Below are 22,088 nucleotides of genomic sequence, written 5' to 3' on the forward strand. Positions count from 1 at the left end.
GTCTTGTGGAGGGAATCACGATTGCTGAGTGATAGCTACCCGCAAACCAGATATTTTCCTGCTCTCGACCTCCTCCCTTAGTTTAATAACATCAGGCTTACCTTTTCCAATATGAGTGATATTTTTGATAAAAGTTATAATTCAGCTCTTCAGGACATTTAAATTTTAGCTCAAGAAAGGAGAAAAGAAAAGGAAGAGGATGAAAAAAAAACCTTATGGCATTTCTGCCATTTCCTGAAATTATGTACATAGGTTAATTCGTTCCCTAAGGGATTGCTTAATCACTTGCAATTAGAGTGCTCAGTGGAGAAAAGGTTAAAGAGCAATGGGCTTTCTTTGTGATGTCTGGTTGCAGGTACACTCAGGCATTCATTTGCTGAGGAAGGAAAAGAGGAAGGGAGAGAGGACTTACATTCTGTTTCCCCACTATGTTATCAAAGGGAAGTTCAGGACTCCAGGATCCTTCGGTGAATGTTGCCCCACTGTTGCTCCGGTCTACAGAGCTCACTGATTCCTTGACAATGTCTTCAGGCAGGGACAGCAAACTCTCTTCAGGCTGCTTAATCAAATAGGTCTCTATGTTATGCTTCCTCAGGAATTCATTCCTCTCTTTGCCATGGCCCTCTTCCACGTTATAGTCACCATTGAGGCAGTCCAGCGTGGCTTTGGAAATGTGAATCCTCCTGCGTATATACAGAACCTGTGTTATCTATCACATGATGCTTCTTGTCTGTGCAAAGCCAACATCAGGGCCGCACATGGGCTTACTGTTAAAGATATGTCCTCAAGGACCACGTGCACGTGCACTGCCACACCCACCCTAACAGATAAGGATTCAAACAATAAGGACGTACAGGAATAAATCCATGAGCCAGATGACACTGACTACTGCAGAAGCCGCTGCATTCCCTAGTCAGTCCTACTGATCACACCCAAAACTCAACGCTGTTGAGTTTTCTTACGACTATCAGCATAATTAAGAAAATCTTGTCTATAAGAAAGCATCAAAGGGAAACTCCTGTGTAAAACTAATATATGTTAATACAAATGGAGAAAAAGAAAGAATGGACAAGATCTTGATTTCCCACCCCACCAGGGGTATTGATTATATTAGAACAAGTGATGTGCTGATTGGCCAAACTATCATGCAACAATAGACGCCTTATAGTTCTGGGACTTTATCTATCATTTCACTGCTCATATCTATATATCTAATTTCTGCAACTGGTCTATAATCATCTTAAGAACGAGTTTAAGCTTTATAAGTCCCTAAAAATATACTTGAAGATCTTTTGGGAACATCTTGATAAAATAAAATGTCCCCTATGTGTCTTGAAAAACGTAAAGGACCAAGTTTGGCCCACATCCATGCTGGTAGCTGGCTAGACTTACAAGTTAAATGGTTCATTTCTGTACATTTGTTTGTCACAGTAACTCATCATTTTTTTTTGTTTTGAATGACAAATACCTTAAGGAGCAAATGATTTGTGGGAATCAAGTAGTTCCATGTGAAGAAGAGCTTTCTGTTTTCCTAACTGCCTAACTCAACCAGTGGATTTGTGATATTCCACTGTGACCTTGAAAGATGAGCAAGGTGCTCATGAACACAGACTTTATTGCTAGATTGCCTGGATTCAAATCCATGCTTTACCACTTGCTAGCTGAGAAGTCTTCAGACAAATGCTTCCGAGATCATTTTCTTACCCACAAAAGTGGTATAAACAATATACTTATCTCATAAGTTAATTATCATAAGTATGATGAGGGAATTTTTGTGAAGTAGTTAAAACAGTGTGCAGTACATGGTGCATGCTATAAAAGCAGATACTTAATTAGGAGTATTCTCAAAGATGCCACTGTAATCACACTATTTGTCTATTTTCCATATCTTCTGAAGGACTCACAGGAGACCACCTAGGTTTCTTTCTTTTGACTATTTTTCTTACTTTTAAGTAGCTGTGGAGTTGCCATTCACTAAAGCAGGTTATTAATGCCGTGAGTCTTGATCGATGTCACTTCTTTTAGCATTCTCACCCACCTCTCCCGACCCACCCACCCTCTTACTTATCTCAATTTTAAGTGAAGTACTTTTTTTGATGTGTACAATGCATCTGGCTCTGTGTCATCCCTTCAATACCTTCACCCCACCCCTTCCCTTGTATTCCTTAATTCTGTGGTATAGACAATGGATTCTTGCCTGCACACTCTCCACGTCCCCTGAGACCAGCGGATTTCTGAATGGTGCCTTCTCTGCGTCCATTCTCTGACCTTATTACTTCAAAGCTCAGCTATTTGACAACCTTTCATTACTGTCCCCCATGCTTTTCTTTTTAAAATATGTATTTTATTGTTTTTGTAAAGGTGATGTACAGAGGGTTTACAGTTATACAAGTTAGGTGATAAGTACATTTCTTTTGAACAGTGTCACCTGTTCCCTCTATCTCTTCCTCCACAAGTTGTACAGTTCATTTTCAACAGTGTCAAGTGAGTATCCCTGCGGCATTTGTTCACCCTTTGTCGCACCATTTCTGTGCTCTCCTTACCCTCCCAAAGACAGATAAATGAACAAACAAGACAAGGTAAACAAAAACTGTAACCAAGGGGGGAAAACACCCTTGTTCTCATTGCTGGAGTTCATTTTGATAAATATTATTTTATATGATCATATGCATGTACCCTTTGTATATCTAATATATATGCACATTGCTTTGGTATATATAATATACTTGTATATCTAAGTATATCCTCCTTTGGTCCTACTGTGTGAATGTCCAGAGACCTGTATAATTTATCATGGATCAAAAACAATGTGGTACTGAATATAAACACAATGGCATTCTACTCCATCAGAAAGAATGATATTATACCATTTGTAAGAAAATGGAGCTGGACGCTGGTGGCTCATTCCTGTAATACTAGCTACTCAGGAGGCTGAGATCTGAGGATTGTGGTTCAAAGCCAGCCCAGGAACAAAAGTCCGTGAGACTCTTATCTCCAATAAACTGCTCAGAAAACTGTAAGTGGCTCTGTGGCTCAAGTGGTAAAGTGCTAGCCTTGAGCTGAAGAGCTGAGGGACAGTACCCAGCGCTAGAGTTCAAGTCCCATGAACAACAAAAAAAAAGGATAGACTTGGAAAAAAAACTGTAGTAAATGAAATTAAGCCATACCCAAAGAAACATAGGATGCATGTTTCCCCTCATTTATGGTAACTAGAAATGTGCCTATAAATCTACAAGTAAACACACTGGATGGTAAAAGATTAAAAAATGCACTGGGACATAAGAAATTACCCAGGTCCCCATGTTTTTCTTTTAGCTATTCAAGTAATTAGCGCTGCTTTCAGTTCAGCCTATGATTGTGTGTTCGCTAGCTGAGTCTGATTCTCTGATTCAGCTCAAAAGTTCCCCACACCAACTTTGTATTCCTTTGAGTGGATGAATAAATAAGCTAGATATTTAATTCTTTGTTGGATTTTGTGATTCTGGAAATAATGCATAGAAAAAAGCCCAATGAAATGTTTCATTTTTCTAGTTTCAAGAGCAGTATTTTCAATGTACTTCACTTTTAGTTTTATTCCTACCCATCCTCTTACTTTTCTAGTTCATTCTGCTAAATTCTTGCCTACAGAGAGTACAGTTAATTGCAACATGAAGAAACACTACAAACAATGAATTTCTGTCTACTTAGAATACATCATCTCTATCTTCCTGATCACCTGATTTTAACTAAAAGGTATTAAAAATGTCTGAAAGATGTTTGAGCTCTCTTGATAAATAAGTACACAGTATTTCCATAATGTATTTTGCTAATACATGGGCACTCTGTCATATTGGTCTGGGAGAACACAAATCATTTGACCTTCCCGAGTATGGAGATCCTAGCCTGCCTTTGTAGCTCCAGAACACATTGAAGGTAATGGAAGGCTGCCTTTTTTGCCTAAGCAAAAAGATTTCCTAGAGCAGTTATGGAATTGGATGGGTGAGTTGCTTGAAAAATAACCAAAATAAATATCCAACCTGTTTGGAAATTTATCTGGATTTTACATTTTATTATTCTGTCAGGGATAGAATGATAACATATTTAGGGACTAGTACTTGCATATGCTAAATCAATATCATGTTTTCAGTACTGAAAGACATCTTCACCTTCACTCATTACTGATTCTTCCGCTGAAGTTTTAATCAATATACACTGAAATGTTTTAATAGAAACTGTGTCTCAAATGTTTCTTTTTTCATCTCTGCTACTAACTTGAGCTTTGGGTTCAGGCATTTGCAAAGCTGAGAGTCTGGTGGTTGCATTTCCCTCTAAGGAAATGAATCAGTTCTCAGCAAATATTCTCATATATTGAATCTCAGGTAAGCCTGACATTTTCTGATTGCTTTTAAATGCCAGGATATAATAATGACAGTCCTGGCAGTAAATAAGAGCTAACAATTGTATAATGCTTCCTTTGCATAAATGTTATTTTGCAGCAAGAAATATAACTGTATGCTTGGCTCTATGGATACTTCCATATAATTTCCATTTTTCAATAGCCCTAAGTGATATGTATTACTTTTTCTATCTTGTTTTTGCACTTTTTCAGATGATGGAACTGGTCCAGGAGTAATGAGAATTTACCTAGCCTAAAGCTGGTCAGAGTTTGATAGCAGTGCAAGTTGAACACAAGAAGAGCTTAATGATTAAGACCCTGCCTCTGAATCATAAGGTAACTTCTGCAGCTAAAATTAATATCTAATATCTAATTATTAGATTAATATCTAATGAGCACAGGACAAAGGAGTCTGTATGCATTATCTTACTTAACAAAAGCTCAAGAATATATGTATATACACGTATAAATGTATGCATACACGCATGGTTCATTCTCCCTTTCTCTCTTTCCTTTCTTCCCTTCCCTTCCCTCCCTTCCTTTTCTTCCCTCCCTCCCTCTCTCCCTCCCTCCCTCCCTCCTTTCCTTCCTTCCTTTCTTCCTTTCTTCCTTCCTTCCTTCCATCTGCCTCAGGCTGAAGCAAATCAGTACAACTGACTACCTGACACATATTTTGAGGTCTTGTGAGTTCCACTCTTCATACTATGGAGCCACTAGCCTCTTTGCGGGTTGCACATTGAGTAAGCTTTTCTGCCAAAGCAGGAATGTAGATGAGTTTTCAAGAAAAGCCCTGAATTTCTGAAGTTGAGCCTATGGTTGTATTTACATAGATGATCAATAGGTCTTCACCTTGGCTTCCCATTAGAATTGGTTTAAGAACTTAAAAATAGATTCTACACAGGTTTGGCTTTCAATGAACTGCTGCAGAGTCTGGACACCGGCATTCTTAAATTATTATTGTTATTCATCTGTGCAGCCAAGTGTGAGGAGCACTGCTTGGCAGGGTAGAAACCTGAACATCTCAGTGCAGTCCCATAATCCTTTTCTGCCTCGAGTGCAATTCATTAGCTGTTCAAGGGCCAGTGTCTGTGTCTGATCTCGGCCCAAATAACTGCTTCTTTGACTTCTGTCTCTGGATTCTGCTCACATGACACCTGCTGTCACAAAGTTAGCAAATGACAAGCAAGAGAAGAGGCTGTGCTTTGTCTTACCCAGGAATTCCTCCAGATTCTAGCTTGTTTGCAATGTCTACATCCCAAGACCAGACATCAAACTGCCACTTCCTCAGGCCCAGCACGCCGCACAGCACGGACCCCGAGTGGATTCCAATCCGCATGTCCACATCATGCTTCGTCCTTGACCGCACATACCTGTAGCCATAGATGAATCCAGACACATATTTGTAAGGGTAGAATGGGCATCCTTACACCCCGGGGGCAGCCCCAGCCTTGCCTGTTCCATACATTTGTCCCCTGTTCGTTCTATATCCCCTCTTCTTGAAGGCTTTCGGTTGCTCCTTCTCCTCGAGACACCTTCAGTTCTTGATCTGTACTTTTTAAGTGTTCTTATAAGCTTCCCCCCAACGCATTATGCAATAATCCCTGTCTCAGGAAATGGAACGAGAATCTTTCATCCTCACTAGTGAATAAACCTGGGGGCAGATGACTGATTCTATATCTTCTTGCCCTTTTGATTTGCAGAAGAAAAAGAAAAACAAAAAAGAGAGAAACCTTCATTGTTTTCTTCTTGGTGGCTCCCTGGTGGGCATTCTTGTTCAAGTTAACCTCAGGCCTCATAGGGGCTCATGCCTTAGTCTGGCATCTGTGTCTCAGCTAGCCCTCTCATGGCCCAGTGGGACCTGGGGAACAGATGCTCCCTCCAAACACAAGTGACACAGGTGTCACTTCCTCTTTAAAACTCTTCCTTGACCTTCTAGTCCTCAGAGCAGAGTTCTTTCAAACCCAGGGCTCATACCCCAGCCAGGCAATCTATGGAGCTAGAGGAAGAAAACAGAGGACTTTTATTCACAGCTTTCAGTTCTTACTCTTGGAGATTTACCAAAATTCAAACCCAGCAGCCTAACGGGCTCCGTGTCAGACTGGCCTAGTCAGGGAACATTATGAACAAAAGCAGAGTTATTATCTCTCCCCCCCATCCAGGATATGCCCAATAATTTTAGTTTGCAGTTGATACATTACATTTATGTAGAGATTCAAATAGCAGACTATAATACTTTGAAACAGAGCAAGTAGAAGAGTTTCCATCATGCAAATTACAATGGTTATTTTTCAATAGTTATTATTCAAAATGCTTGGCGGTTGTCAAAGATGAGTTATCCTTTCTATTCTCTGACAAAAAATTTCTCCAAATATTCTAAAATTTCTGAGTTTTGTATAATGAGTTCCTATTACTGTTTACTATCCCTTTAGCTAATATTTGAATAGAAAAACCTAGCCTGCTTGATTTGTTTCTCCCAACTCAAGATGATGGTGTAAGGTAATGTGGGAGAAGGTAATCAATTCTCAAAAGAAACTGACGCTCTGAAAAAGGAACATGTTGAAAAACAGAAGTGTGGAAATGTTTCCATGTGGGAAGGAATTTTGTTGTCAAACCCAAGTTACATTGTGTCACCGATCAAAGCTGCACATCTTTAGGCTGCTTTAAAATGTGTTCCAAATGAAGCGCTTTGGTGAAGTGAGCCCATTGTCAAAAATATAACAATGCATTGCCTTCTAAGACCTGTGAGACTAGCCAGCAGATGCCAAAGAGGAGAAGATTTACCAACCAGACTTGCATAGTGCTTAGATTAATTTGCTAGTGCCATGACAACCAAAGATGCAAATCAGATCATACTCAAGATCTGCCACTATCTATCTATCTATCTATCTATCTATCTATCTATCTATCTATCTATCTATCTATCTATCTATCTATCTATCTATCTATCTATCTGTCTATCTGTCTATCTGTCTATCTGTCTGTCTGTCTGTCTGTCTGTCTGTCTGTCTGTCTGTCTGTCTGTCTGTCTGTCTGTCTGTCTGTATGTGTTGGACATACTCATCCCCTCTATTACTATTATTTATACTATTTTTCCCTCCTTCCTTATTTTTTAAGGTAAAAGTTTAATGGGTTCCATTATTTTCTTTTCGTAATGCATATAGTGTATTTCAATCTTGTTCATCTCAATCACTCTCTTCTTACACCTGCTAGTTCCTACTAAATGGTCCTTCTTTTATGCTCATGCTATTATTTGTGACAGGTGTACGTTATGCATTTGAAAGAAAATCTACAATATTAGTCTGTCTGGATTGTCTTTTTTCCCTCCCTCCCTCCCTCCTTTCCTTCCTTCCTTCCTTCCTTCCCTCCTTCCTTCCTTCCTTCCCTCCTTCCTTCCGTCTCCATCTCTATCTCTGTCTCTTAGGAGAAATGAACATTTGAATCAATAAACTTAGAGTTGAACAGATTACCCTCCATGTGTGTGGGCTTCATCTAGTCAGTTGAAAACCTCATTTACAAAAGGAAAAAAGACTTTCTCTCATAAAAATGGAATGTTGACTCCCTTGGACTCAAGTTATAGCAGCAGCTCTTAACTGGAGTCTGCAGCCTCCTGGTCACTTTATAGTTAACCTTGTAAGTCACCACGATAATATGAAACAATTCCTTAAACTAAGTGTTTCTCTAGAGGCACATGTCACTTAGTGACTGGCAGAGATACCTTCGAGAAATGCAGAATTAGGTAATTTCATCACTTTGTGAGTGCCTTAATGTGACAAACAGAGGGAAGATGCTACAGTCTTACTTCATCTACACCAGGCAGGATTACACTGGGCAATACCACTAGGTAATATAATTTCATGGAACTGGGACTCTTTTTTTTTATTGTGAAAATACCATACATAGGAGTTACAATTACATGGGCAAGGTAATGAGTACATTTCTTATCAAGCATTGTTGACTCCTCCTTTGTTTCCCCTTCCCATCCCTTCCCATCTCCCCCTCCACCCCCCACCCCCGCCTGCCAAAGTTGTAAAGTTCGTTTTTTGACATAACGACTGGTACATCTTGTTGTTGCGATGGATCCACCTGTATCACTATTTAAACGATTTGTTTTTTTCCCTTCCCCTCCACGAATTATACCAACATCAAATACAGTGAAAGCAGGGGTTATACCATGGGGGAGTGACATACAAAGCAACAAAGAAATCATCTTATAAATATGTTATAAACAATTGCATGAAAGAAAAAAAACATTTGAATACTTATCTTGGGGTTCATTTCACCTAACATCAACTTATCTGACCTTTTCTGCTTGTCTCAGACATATACGAGTTATTGCAAATAAGAGAAACCATGAGACCTATGTTTCTTTGGGCCTGACTTACTTCACTTAATATGATTTTTTTCCAAGTCTTTCCATTTCCTAACAAATGGGGTAATGTCATTCTTTCTGATGGAGGCATATATACCACATTTTCTTGATCCATTCATCTACTGAGGGGCATCTGGGTTGGTTCCATATCTTAAATATGGTAAATAAGGCTGCAATAAACATAGTTGTGTGGTAGCTTTAGTATGGTCTTGTTTGTGATCATTTGGGTAAATTCCCAAAAGTAGGATTGCTGGATCATAAGGGTGCTCTATGTGGAGTCTTTTGAGGACCCTCCATACTACTTTCCAAAGTGGTTGAACAAGTTTACACTCCCACCAACCATGCAGTAGGGTTCCCTTCTGTCCACATCCCCTCCAGCATCTGATGTTATTAGAGTTCTTGATTATAGCCATTCTAACTGGGGTGAGGTGGTATCTCAGTGTTGTTTTGATTTGCATTTCTTTTATGGCTAGGGAGGTTGAGCATTTCTTCATGTGTCTATTAGCCTTTAATTTTTTGAGTTCCAAGTATATTTTAGATATGATACCCTTGTCCGTTGTGTGGCTAATGAAGGTCTTCTCCCAATCCGTGGGCTTTCTATTGATCTTGCTAGCTATGTCCTTTGCCATGCAGAAGCTCTGAAATTTCATGCAATCCCATTTGTCCAACCTTTCTTTGATTTGTTGTGTTTCTGAGTCTCTATTAAGAAAATTTTAGCCTGTGCCAAGGAGACCTAGGGTTTCTCTTATTCCATCCTGTAATGATTTCAGAGTATCTGCTTTGACTCTGAGGTCTTGATCCATTTGGAGTCGATTCTGGTGCAGGGTGATATATAAGGATCTAGCTTTAGTTTTCTACAAGTGATTAACCAATTTCGCCACTAGGACTCTTTTGTAGGTCATTCCTTGTTGACCAAAGCACTGTCATTATGACTGAATATCTATATATGTACACACACACACACACACACACACACACACACACACACACACACACACACACACACACACACACAGCTTTTGTTCCATCTCTCTGGAGAATTCTCACACAAATAGCCTCCTGCTCATCTTCCTTGTCAAAGCTTCTTTTCTCTTTCAAATAACATGTTCTTTTTCTAGTTACATGTTTTACATGATTATCTCTGAAAAACTGAAGATACAAAAGAGAATTAAAACCATCCATTTTCCATCACCGAGCTGGATGTCCTTCTCTCTTTTTTTTTTTTTTTTTGTAAAAGCCGATTAAAAAAACAAACAAACAAAAAAAACCCGGGCTTCTCCTAAGTATATGTGTGCATTACCCATATGTTCTTCTTTAAATTTATAAGCTTTTTTCTCATGCTATTGAATATGAACCTGCCTATTGATGTCTAGTGGCTATCCTTTCTTTGGTTTCTATTGGCCATTAAAACAAAATTTATGAACTATTCTTGCACCTGTGGCCATCTGTGGAGTCTGCTCAGCCTGTCTCAGGGCCCTGTTCACTTACAAGCTTACAAGCTGCATATCTTTGGTCACAAGTATGTCTCATCCTATCAGAGCTTGAGTTGCATCTGAAAAATGGAGAAACTGATTTCTTCACAAGGTTCCAGTACTAAGTGAAATAAACCAAGGAGATTATTCAGCATAATGCCTGCCACAGTGGGTATTTCATTGATATTAGCTTCATTAACTACTACTGCTAAATTCCAGCTCTAACGGGAGTGCAGACTTGTGAGTGCTGCCTTGATAGTGGGGGAGAGAAAGAGAAAGAAAGAGGGAGAGGGAGAAAGAGGAGGGGTGGAGAGAAATAGGGACAGAAATGGGGGAGAGACAGAGAGACAGGGAGGAAGAAGGAGGACCAAGAAGAAGAAAGAAAGGCATGGCCATTCTTGCCTCAAATAAGGAAAAACAAAATTAGGCCTGTTTTTAAGTCCTTGCTCTGCCACTCTGCTTGGCAAAGCAATCTTGCTACAGGATTAGGACTTTTGCTCTAATTAACCGCTGGGGAAAAAGCCAGTTCCTACTTGGCATTCTGGTGTCATTCCTGTGACTTTTTAGCAATTGCACTGAAAGGACTTAACTCTACAGCTTTCATTAAGATTCATCAAGGACATCTTGAATAGGTCATTAATAAAGATATTGCATATAACAGAACCCAGCATCGATTGCTGGCATCTACTTAGCTATCACGACTTCCTGAAATAGACCCGGGGTGTATTAAGAGGAGCCACTTTCCCATCCCTCTAATAGGAACTATTACCTAAGCTGATTTTAATTAAATTAATTTTATGAGCTGATATTCATGCGATGTTACTAAAAGCTTCATTAGAAATAAAGTTATAGCGTCTTTTTTCTTCATTCATCTAGTTAATACCATGTGGCTAAAATCAAGTTTTTACATAGAATGAATGCATCGTGAGGCTTTTGGATGAGGGTTTACTCTAGTTATTTTCAACTGGTAACTGGCTTTCCCCTCCTCATGTAGTAACTGTCTCCTTCCTGAATGGATGGAAGATTCCAGTTATTGGGGGAAGGTGCATAAATGTAGAGCTGGAAAGCCAGATAGCATATGGAATAAGACCAATGGCTTCAGTCATAGTGTTCCAGATTGGCAGCCTGATGAGTGATGTTTCCCACTCAGTTAGGGTAACTAGACACCTTGGTACTATCCTGTCTCCTCACTGGAAATGTAGTGTATTTGATTTCCAGTGCTTTCATCTGTCAGGTGCCTTGGTTGTCTGTGGTAGATGTCATTCTGATCAGAGGGTCTGGACTATTGTACTTCACACCGTAGCCATGCTTCATGCTACAATATTTGCCAACCAGAATTCTTATGGTGATGGAAGGAGTGAATGCATGTAAAACATTCAATAAACATGTTACTACCATTACTTTTTTTTTCCTTGTTGGTCATGGGCCTGGGCGCTGTCCCAGCACTCTTCAGCTCAAGGCAAGTGCTGTACCACTGGAGCCACAGCGCTACTTCTGGCTTTTCTAGTGGTTTATTGGAGATAAGAGTCTCATGGACATTCCTGTCCAGGCTGGCTTTGAACTGTGATCCTCAAATCTCAGCCTCCTGAGTAGCTAGGATTACCAGCGTGAGCCACCAGTGCCTGGAAGTTTATCGGGAGTTTTAAAGGAGCGGTCTGAGGGAGGAATCTTGTTCTTACATTACAGAAGAAGCCAAGGAGGCTCCAAGTTAAGCCAGCCTATACAACGTGTCCTATAAAGGCAGAGGCGGGATCTGCTATAGGCTAAGGGATCCCCCATTCCTAAGCATGGTTCCCCAAACATTCATTCTTAAACAAATCAATAATTGCCACGACCACATCCAGCAAGAGGTTCTGTCTTTAATAAACTGGAGTTTTGACCAAGATTCTTAGAGTGCTGCCAATTGAAACAAAGTAAGTTTAATGCCATGACAAATATTTGATGGGACAAAAGTTTCTCCATGGCCTGTTGCCTCTTCCGTAACTTTCAGAAGAACTTCCCTTCTTCCTCATTACTTCCATTGCTTCACTTCCCTAGACTGGCACAAAATATCTCCCAACATTTCCTTCTTCCTCTCATTCCATGTTTGCCTCACGCTCCTGATTCAAGCCACAGTGACTTCCCAATGCCTGTGGAGTCAGTTCCAGAATCTCTTACGCTAACCTCTGCTGGATTTGGAGATTAGTAATTACCAAGGGCTACTTCATCACTACACACACACACACACACACACACACACACACACACACACACACACACACACACACACCACATGCATGCCACCACGCCACACATATACACAGATATATACACACACATATGTCTCATATACACATACCTGTGCGAACATACACACATGCACACACATATACCATACACTTTAACTTTTTTGTGAGAGTAAGGCTTGGACTCAAGGCCTAGTGCTAGCTAGGCAGATGCGCCACACAGCCCATCCTTTTATTTTTAGTATGTTTATCCTATACAGTTTAATGCTTTTGCCTCTGCTGACTTTGCACTATGTTCTTTCTACAGTACCAACTTTCTCAGATTCTGCTTGAGTGGCATCACATGGTATTGGTTTTTCTCTTCTTGGCTTTTCTGACCTAATATAATCTCCTTCACATTTATGCATGTTGTTGTAAATGGCAATGTTCCCTTCATTTTGATGGCTGAATGGTCCATCTATATATGTAAATGTCATCTCACACCCTTTGAAATGTCTTATTATCAAAAGGTCAGAAAGATAACAAGTGCGGGTGAGAATATGGGAAAAAGGAAATTCTTGCACACTATGGGTGAAAATGTGTGTGTATTTTTAAAATTCCATTTAGCCTTTTGGCTATTATGAATAATGCTACAGTAAACATGAGAGAGTTCAGATGTCGTTGCCATATTGAGTTCATGTAATTTGGCTATCTATCTACCTATCTACCTACCTACTTATCTATCTTTGTCTATCCCCAGTAAAGAGATTGGTGAGTCATATGGTGGTTATATTCATCGTTTTTTCAGGAACTTTCCATATCATCTGCTCATTCTCAGTCCTGGTATGTATGAATTCCAGTATACAAAAATTTCTTTTTTTTTCACACAGTCACCAGAACTTGTCTTTCTGACCTTTTGATAATAAGCTGACCTGACAGGTATGAGAGGACATTTCATTATGACTTTAATTTGTATTTTCCTGATGATTAATGATGAGCAGTTTTTCATATACTTGTTAGTTATTTATGTGTCTTATTTTGAGAAGTATTTATGGGGATCCTTTGCTCATGAAAGAACTATCATGAGTTAATTTTAGAAATTAATGTCATCAGTGTTATATTTCTATACCTTCATGTAGTGATAGTGTATATTGATAAAATCTAATCACAAATCTTCTACCCCGTTGCCTCTATCTTTATACACTTCCCAGCTCCTGATAGTCACTACTCTACTTTTAGCTTCATTATTATTATTGTTATTATTTTTATTTATTTCTTTATTTATTTTGGTCTGTCATGGGGCTTGAACTCTGGGCTTGGACGCTGTCCCTGTGCTCTTCAGCTCAAGGCTAGCACTCTATCACTTGAGCCACAGCACCACTTCTGGTTTTCTGGGGGTTAATTGGAGATAAGAGTCTCACCGACTTTCACTCCTGGGCTGGCTTTGAACTGTAATCCTCAGATCTCAGCCTCCTGAGTAGCTAGGATTACAGGCAGAAGCCACCAGTACCCGGCTGAGCTTATTTATTTTTTAGCTTCACATTTGAAGTTAATGAAGACTTTTTGGTTAAATTATGTTGGTTGGGTTCTCTTCTATATACAAGTACCTGAAAATATTACCTACCAGTCACTTCTCAGACTGTAGTACTTGTCAGTAAGTATGGATGTTTTACAAGTCAGACTCAATTGTAACTACAGCGTGCTTAATTTCAGAGCTCTGGTTCATTCCTCTGTGCCAGGCTTTTTTGTTATCTAGAAGAATTGATGCTGGACCTCAGGTCTCTACATTATAATCAAGGGCTTTTTTGGATATTAATGGACTCTGACTCATGCAGCTAAGATATAGGTGACCAAATTGCCTTATTCTAAGGAATTAAATTCAGTACTTAATAAACAGATGAAAGAGGATTCCTTTAATAGTAAACTTCATGTCTCACTATTCAGCTCCAACTCTCCAGAAGGACCTTACATCGACAATAATGATACTAGAAAGAGAAATGATAATGTCCTAAGTATCTTAAAGCATTTTGATAACAAATGACCCATTTCATGAAACAGTATTATCTCTGCAGTGTATTTTCTGCCTAAGGTCAAGATAAAAGAACTCCCATGGAACTTATAGAAAGTTATTTAAGGTTGGTTTATATGGTTATAACTTGCAGATTGTTCATCACAAACAGAGGCATCAGAAATGTTGGTCTGGTTTCTTCACTTTATATGTAGTGAATCCAGATGATCTTCCTAAGATCATACATGGGCATAGATCCATGGAAAATGAGTTTGTTGCTGTATTTACAGAACTTGGCATAGTTTCTGATACATGATAAAGCCCAGAAAACCGATGTTGACACATCAGACAGAATAAGTTTCATACAAGTACTTAATGGTAGCAATCTCCAGTCTCTTGGGAGCCTGTTCCATTGTTGTTCTTGAAATCAGTTAAAATTTTATTATAATTCATCCTAAATTTCTAGGCAAGAGTCCCAAGTATCCAAATGACCAGTAAAGGAAAGTGGCTTAGTGGTAGAGTGTTTGCCTAGCATGCACGAAGCCCTGGGTTCAATTTCTCAGTACTAGAAACACAAAAAAAGCTGGAAGTGGTGCTCTGGGCTCAAGTGGTAGAGTGCTAGCCTTGAGCAAAAGAAGCTCAGGGATGGTGTACAGGCCCTGGGTTCAAACCCCAGGACTGGCAAAAAAATCCAAAGGACCAGTTAAGAACAGTGTTCAGCCTTTCCTGTATGTCAAAGGCTGATCTCCAGGGACTTTAGGCTCCTCTGTCCATAATCTTTAAGTCAGGAGACTTCTGTCTCTCTACCACAGAATATAGAGAAAAAGTAATGGAGTCATATGTAGTCTCTGTCTGTCTTCTTGGTCAGATGAAGAGGGTAGGAGTTGAGTTCCCATCAGGCACCTCATAGCAAAGCACTAGAAATACTCAACTCACTTGATCACCATCTGAGACCTCTTCTTCGCTTTCTGGACAACTTTTAGAGAAATTCCTTTAAGTGGGCCTTGAGAATTGTGGAATTGCTATTCAAACTTTCTTTTTTACTTCCCACCAAGACAGATGGGATTAAAAGCAAGTGACAATTACATAATAATCTTCCAATGTGACAAATGTCAACGTGTTGCTCATCAAAGGTAGGATTCTGTCACGATGAGCACATGATTTCTGCTGATGGAACGGTATTGAAAAGACTTGGAAGGTTAATAGCTTCATTTTCTTTTCATGACAATAATAATTTGGTAGTTTTCATATATTCTTAGAGTCAGGAAGCATTCTTTGGCAGAATTTTCTGGACCTACTCCATCATCTAAGCTATGTAGGGCTGAGGCAGTGGCCTAATGTAGGGCTAGGAAACTTTGCTAGATAATGCATAGAATTAAATTACATATAGCATTAAAAGTGAGAATAGGTTTCAAGAGTGGTTTTGTTTCCTGATCCTCAAATTATTTTTTTTAGAATAAAAAATTGTGTCCAGACAAGTTAAGAACACAAAAATTTAGCCTTGATAAATCCTAATTCCCAGAATGAGTTCTCCTCACCATCCATCTCTTTTGCACACGAGTCTGCCCTTGTGGGCTCTTGCTGCTCCTTTAGTGTTTTGCCAGCTGAAGCATACTCCTTTGAGTCCAGAGTCCTGCAGTTCACCAACAATATTCTACTTGGAAGGTCTGTTAAATGACTACTACTTCTGTTACTTAACTTACACTTAGAGGTCATACACTCCTTCAGATGCTCATCAAATCATTCTTCCAAAAAAAAACAAAAAAGGATATTTTCTCAAGGGATTTCTATGCCCGATTTAGGGAGAATCTAACATATTACTTTCTTGAGCCCATTTCCTTCAGGAAAATAGAGCTAGTTATGGAAGTCTTTTACTATTACCCAAGGGGAACTGTTCAGGAAGTTCCATGCTGTGGAGCTTCAGGTTAACCACAGGGATCTTTCCAATGACTTTTGCCTGGTGTGCTCTGAGTCCACCTGAAGAGCCCCTGTCTCTCTGAAGGCAGTGGTTTTCAAGTCTTGTAGTCTACTGGCTTTATGAGAGGAGTTTACAAAATACTAGGCTATGCCTTAGGCAAATCAAGTCTGATCATTTTAGGTGCCAATCAAGTAAACACTATCTATCCATCCATCTATCTATCTATCTATCTATCTTCTATCTATCTAGATACATACCTACCTACCTATCCACCTACCTATAGAATGTCAAGATGAAGGGTTTTCTGCCCTTGGATTTGTCTGTCACCTCCTGTAGCACTCTAGGCCTCACTAAATGCCACCACAGCAGTCATGATTTCTGCATCCTGAAAGCTCTCCACTGTATCTAAAGTGTAAAGTCTGCTCATGTTTCCGGAAACAGATTAGACAGCTCTATTCTGGAAGCTTCTCCATCATGTCTGATGGAGCTAGCTGTTCTTCTGTGCTGCCACCAAAGCACCTCTATTTCATTCCTCATCGAGTTTGCTGTATTATATTTAAACTGTTCATGTCCCCCTCTCTTGTTCCTTACTGTACCCCCACAAGGACACTTGTAATTAAAATGTGTTGCACAGATAATTGAAAGTGAAATGTAATTGGAAAATAAGGAATTTGGCCAGCTACTAGTTTACTTGAGGGAACCAATGGGCAAGTAGTTTCTGTGAAATAAGTCAAAGGCCTTTCACACTACTCCACAAGTTACTGTGCAGTACAGATGGGACTATGTGCCTTTCTCCTCACACACATTGAAGGTTCTGGCCTTATGGAGGAGGAGATCACAAATTACCTGATGGTTTTGATCATGCTGAGACCCATTTCAACGCAGCAATGGGCATGGTCCTGGCGGGGCTCTGGAAGTCCAGACACGCAGTAGTAGCAGTCCCCCAGGATTTTAATGCGAAGGCAATGATGCTCCTGGGAGGAACAGAGGGGGAAAGGACTGTGTCAGCAGGAGAAGGCTGTGTCTTCAGAAAGCTTAGGGAAAGATGCAAGAAGGGTCAGAGGTCCTGTACAATGGGGTGTCAGATGTGTTCACCTTTAAAATGCACTTCTAGTCTTTCTATAGTTTGGGCCTGAAATAGCTCTAAAGGTTTAGCTGTTAAGGGTAGACCCCCAGCTTGGTGCTTCTGTGAGGTTCTGGAAACTCCAAGAGGCAGGGCCTGCTTGGAAGTCTTCCAGTCATTGGGGGCTGTGCCACTGAAGAGGAGCGTGGGACCCCATGCCTTCTTCTCATTCCCTGCTTCCCAGCCACCGAGGGTTTAGCAGTTTACTTCATTATGCCTCCCTGCCACATTGTGCTGCCTTGCCAAAAGTAATGACACCAATCAATCACAGTCTGAAACCTCCAAACAAACAAATCTTTCATCATTATAACTGTCTCAGATAGGTATGTTACAGTGAGGGTATGCTGGCCCAACCAATTCTTTGGGCGAACGGTTAGGACTGAATGATTCAGAAGATACTTTCTAAATCAAGTCAGAGTAAAATAGGACTTTCTCAGGATTATGATTTTCTCAGGAAAACAGAGCCCAATCAATTGTTACTCCTAAATTGCATGCTGAAAAGTACTAGCTTAATTTCCTAATTTTGATAACAAATGCATAAAACCATCCTTCCATAAAAAATAACTACCAGGCAGGGAAAAGTGAATTTGGACACAGTCTGGTGCCTCCTGGTCTGGGTCAGGTTTGGGGGACTTTGCCAAGCTCCCCAAAGGAGCACAGAAGTGTTGAGCAGGACTTTGTAGCAGGCCCAGCCTTCTCAGGCCTCTAGGACATTAAGGTTCTTCAAGATGATGAAAATCTGGTTGGTAAGGCAAGTCAAGGCCTTCCATTTCTGTTTTTTTTAAATATAATTTTATTGGTATTAGGTGTTGTACAGAGGGGTTACCATTTTTTAAGTCAGGCAATGAGTACATTCCTTTCTTTTGGACGTCACTCCTCTCTTCGCTTTCTACCAGTTTTCTCCAAGCCTTCCATTTTCTTGTAAGACCCCTAGAATGTCATGGCCCAGATGGAATTCAGATTACCTTGTTCACTGGTGTAGCAGTAGATTTGTGGAGTCTATGGAACCATTATTTTCTTAAAAAATAATTGTAGGGGGCTGGGAAGGTGGTTCAGTGGTAGAGTGCTTGCCTTGAGCTGAAGAGCTGAGGGATCAGCGCCCAGGCCCAGAGTTCAGGCCCCATGACCACTCCCTCCCCCTGAAGAAAAACTGAAGGGCTTTAAGGACCATCACAGGTATATAATATATAGAGGGAGTATTATTAGCCCATCACTGTATGGCTCATGGAAAGGGCATTCTTAAAACCAAAAAACATAGCAAGATATATTCTTCGAATAAAGGATATTCTTTACCTAAATAAGTTCAACATTATAAAAACAATCACTAGGTAAGTAGACCACTTATGAAGAAGCATATCAAAATGAACTTCAAGAATTGGAAACAAGAGATTCTTATTATGTCCTGTATGCACCTATTTCTGTTTTGTTTCTTTCTGTTTTAGTTTTCTGTACCCTTTGTCTTGTATGTAAGCTTATCTGATCCGTGGAAGGGAGAGCAAATCACAGCAACAGCAGGACAAAGGATGAACTAATGCAACAATGATGCTTACTAGACACATGTTAGAAATGAACTTTACAACCAGCAGGGGGCGTGGAACAGGGAGTGGTAAGCAGGAGTAAATGAGGGGAGTCGGGTAACAGTGTTTAAAAAGAAATGTGCTCACTCCCTGACTTTTGTAACTCTAATCCTTCTGTGCATCACCTTTTCAATAAGTAAAAAAAAAAAATAAAGACAAATTTATCCTATCATGGTCAACTTCTGTGTTCAATTTATGCTCAAAAGTAAAAAAAAATGCCCCCAATTTTGTTTATGTGAGTTTGAGGACTAGTGTTCTGACCCTTTACTCTGAGGTTGGCAGGTCAGAGCACTGAGGCTGGAAGGCACAGGCTGAGTTCCTCTGCAAATTGTTGTTGAAGGCAGAGCCTGGTGTGAGTGACGTGGGCTGATGGCTGTCTGGCGCTGTCACACGGGGGAGCACAGATAGACCTCCCTGTTATGTCAGAGGAGAAAGGACGGAAAGGGCTCTAGCAGAAAATGCTTTGGTCTAAGGATCAGGCATCTACATTCTGGTTAAATTTACTAATTGGGTGACCTTGTCTAAGCCCCTAAAACCATTGCTATGTTGCGATTTTTCTGTATGTCACAAGTGCCAAATATCCCACTGTTAATCCATAACAGAGTAAGCACGCATGGATGTCATTTAGCAGTGACAATGACAACTGACACTTGGAAAGTAGCCCTGTTTTCCACATGCTGCTCCTTATCTTTTTTTTTTTTTTTTTTTTGAGCATCAAATTACAGCATTGAACATTCAGGAACAGTAGCTATCATACCTATTTTATGGATATGTAAATCTTACTATGAGAGGATGAAAATACTTCACATGTCTCAGCCAAGCCGGCTCAAGTCACACAAATCTAAGTGGGAGAAAAAGCTGACAGGACTGAGCACTATCAAGTGCCAGGTGGGGTGTGAAATGTATCCCATTTTCTTTGTGTCCTCTTCCAACCAACTCCTATGCCATGTGATATTTTAGGGCAGAGGAGCTGCAGGTGTCAGAAGGTGAAGGCCAAAGTGCAAGTGAGAGGCAGAAGTGGAATCAGACCTATGTCTGGCCGATTTGGAGGCTCCGTACTCAGACTTTTCTAGACTGTAAGAATGATAACAAAGTCCAAAATGGCAGAGCTCCTGACAAAAACATGTTATGCAAGGAGACTGTATCAAATAATTTATTACCCTTCTGGGTAGACACTGAGCAATGATGTGAAAATGTTTGTGTCAAGTATTCATTTTCCTTGTCAATGAAAGATTAAGCTGGTGGGTGTGGTAAAAATGTATGCTCTAAAAAAAATGGGACAGTCTAGCATCTATTTATCTGTACTGCACTTAGGTACATTTCATATATTAAACAATACATTTTGGATATAAAATAAAACATATTACAATATATTTCATATACAAACATATAGAAATACATAAATAATCACTTCTCTCCTTTTCTTTCTCTTTCTCCCTTTCTATAGGAGAAAGGCCTTGCTTCTTTTCTACCAAGTTCTGTCAATTTGCAGACACATTCTTCTTACAATGTCTTCTAAATTGTCAAATGACTTAACAGAATTTTTCAAGTAACTTTCTACCACAGACTGTTTCAGCACGATCATATGTAAGAAACAAGATTACTTTGGAAAAAGATATTTTAAAAATAAACTAAGTTGAGAGCCTTCTTGAAAACTCTATCAAAGTTGGTCTTATATTAATCTTTTTTTCTGATCTTGATGGCTCTGATAGTATAAATATTGTATGGAAAAATCCAAAAAGTACATTTAAATAAGGATACAGGTGGACCCATTGCAACAAAGAAACAATGTACAAGTCCTTATATGGAAAACGAACTTTACAAATTTGGGAGGGGGCAGGTGGGTGGGAGATGGGAAGGGATGGGAAGGGGAAACAAAGGAGGAGGCAACAATGTTTGATAAGAAATGTACTCATTATCTTGCCCATGTAATTGTAACCCCTCTGTACGGTATTTTCGCAATTAAAAAAAAAGAAAGTAAGTAAGATTAGAAGATATATGCACCAATTTATCAAAGATCGCCATATTTGGGGGTAGGTTGGAATTACAAGGGTATATAATTTCTATGTTATGCCTTAAATGTGTCAAATTTTATTTATTTTATTTTTAAATGTTTTTATTGTAAAAATGCTGTACAGAAAGGTTACAGTTACCTAAGCAGGGTAATGAGTACATTTCCTATGGAGCACTGTTACCTCCTCCTTTGTTTTTCCCCTGCCCACCCGTCCCTTCCCACCCCACCCCCAAATCCTCCCTCCCCACCAAGCTGTAAAGTTCATTTGCAACATAGTGTCTTGTACATCTCATTGTCACAATGGGTCAACCTGTATCCCTTTTTTAAGCATTTTGTTTCATCCCTTCCCCTCCCCAAATTAGAAATGTGTTTTTGTGTGTGTGTGTGTGTGTGTGTGTGTGTGTGTGTGTGTGTGTATCCACAAGATGCAAGGCAGCAGAATCAAATACAGTGAAAATAAGTAGTATATGTCTAGGAAAAGCAGAAAAGATCAAAAGCAATGTATATATGACCAGATAAGATGATATTAAGCTAAATGAACCCCAAGACAAGGACACAAGTGGTTTTTTTCTTTCTTGCTATTGTTTTTAACATATTTATAATGTACTATGGGATTTTTTTTGGGGGGGGGTCCGGTTGTGGGGCCTGAACTCTGGGCCTGGGCGCTGTCCCTCAGCTCTTCAGCTCAAGGATAGTGCTCTACCACTTGAGCCACAATGCCACTTCTGGCTTTTTTCTTTTTGCTTATGTGGTGCTGAAGAATCGAACCCAGGGCCTCATGCATGCAAGGCAAGCACTCTACCACTGAGCCACCTTCCCAGCCCCAATATGGGATTTTTTTTTGTTTCTTTGGTATATTCCTCCCCCATGGTATAACCCCTATTTTCACTGTAAATGTGTCAATTTTATAAGAAGAACATTTTATAAGAAGAACATCAATTTTATAAGAAGAACATCAGTAAGGAAATGTTCTCAAAGCACAAACATCGATACCACCAATGTACTAAAAAAAAGGTTTAAAATCAACA

At 39.7% G+C, this 22,088-nt stretch overlaps 1 protein-coding gene across 3 annotated transcripts in view; it reads right to left on the reverse strand.

Moving 5' to 3' along the window:
- The window catches only part of Adcy8 (adenylate cyclase 8), a 196,252-nt gene that overhangs the window by 84,032 nt on the left and 90,132 nt on the right, over positions 1–22,088 (reverse strand). For all 3 annotated transcript variants that reach the window (XM_069991418.1, XM_069991417.1, XM_069991416.1), the window contains exons 5-7: positions 17,193–17,320; positions 5,587–5,745; positions 413–683 (exon numbers count right to left, since the gene is read on the reverse strand). In XM_069991418.1, coding sequence (XP_069847519.1) covers positions 413–683; positions 5,587–5,745; positions 17,193–17,320 — 558 coding nt within the window. The remainder of the gene's footprint in view (positions 1–412; positions 684–5,586; positions 5,746–17,192; positions 17,321–22,088) is intronic.

This window comes from Dipodomys merriami, unplaced genomic scaffold (genome assembly GCF_024711535.1).
Source record: "Dipodomys merriami isolate MVZ:Mamm:240054 unplaced genomic scaffold, mDipMer1.0.p SCAF_4, whole genome shotgun sequence".
Classification (NCBI taxonomy): Eukaryota; Metazoa; Chordata; class Mammalia; order Rodentia; family Heteromyidae; genus Dipodomys; species Dipodomys merriami.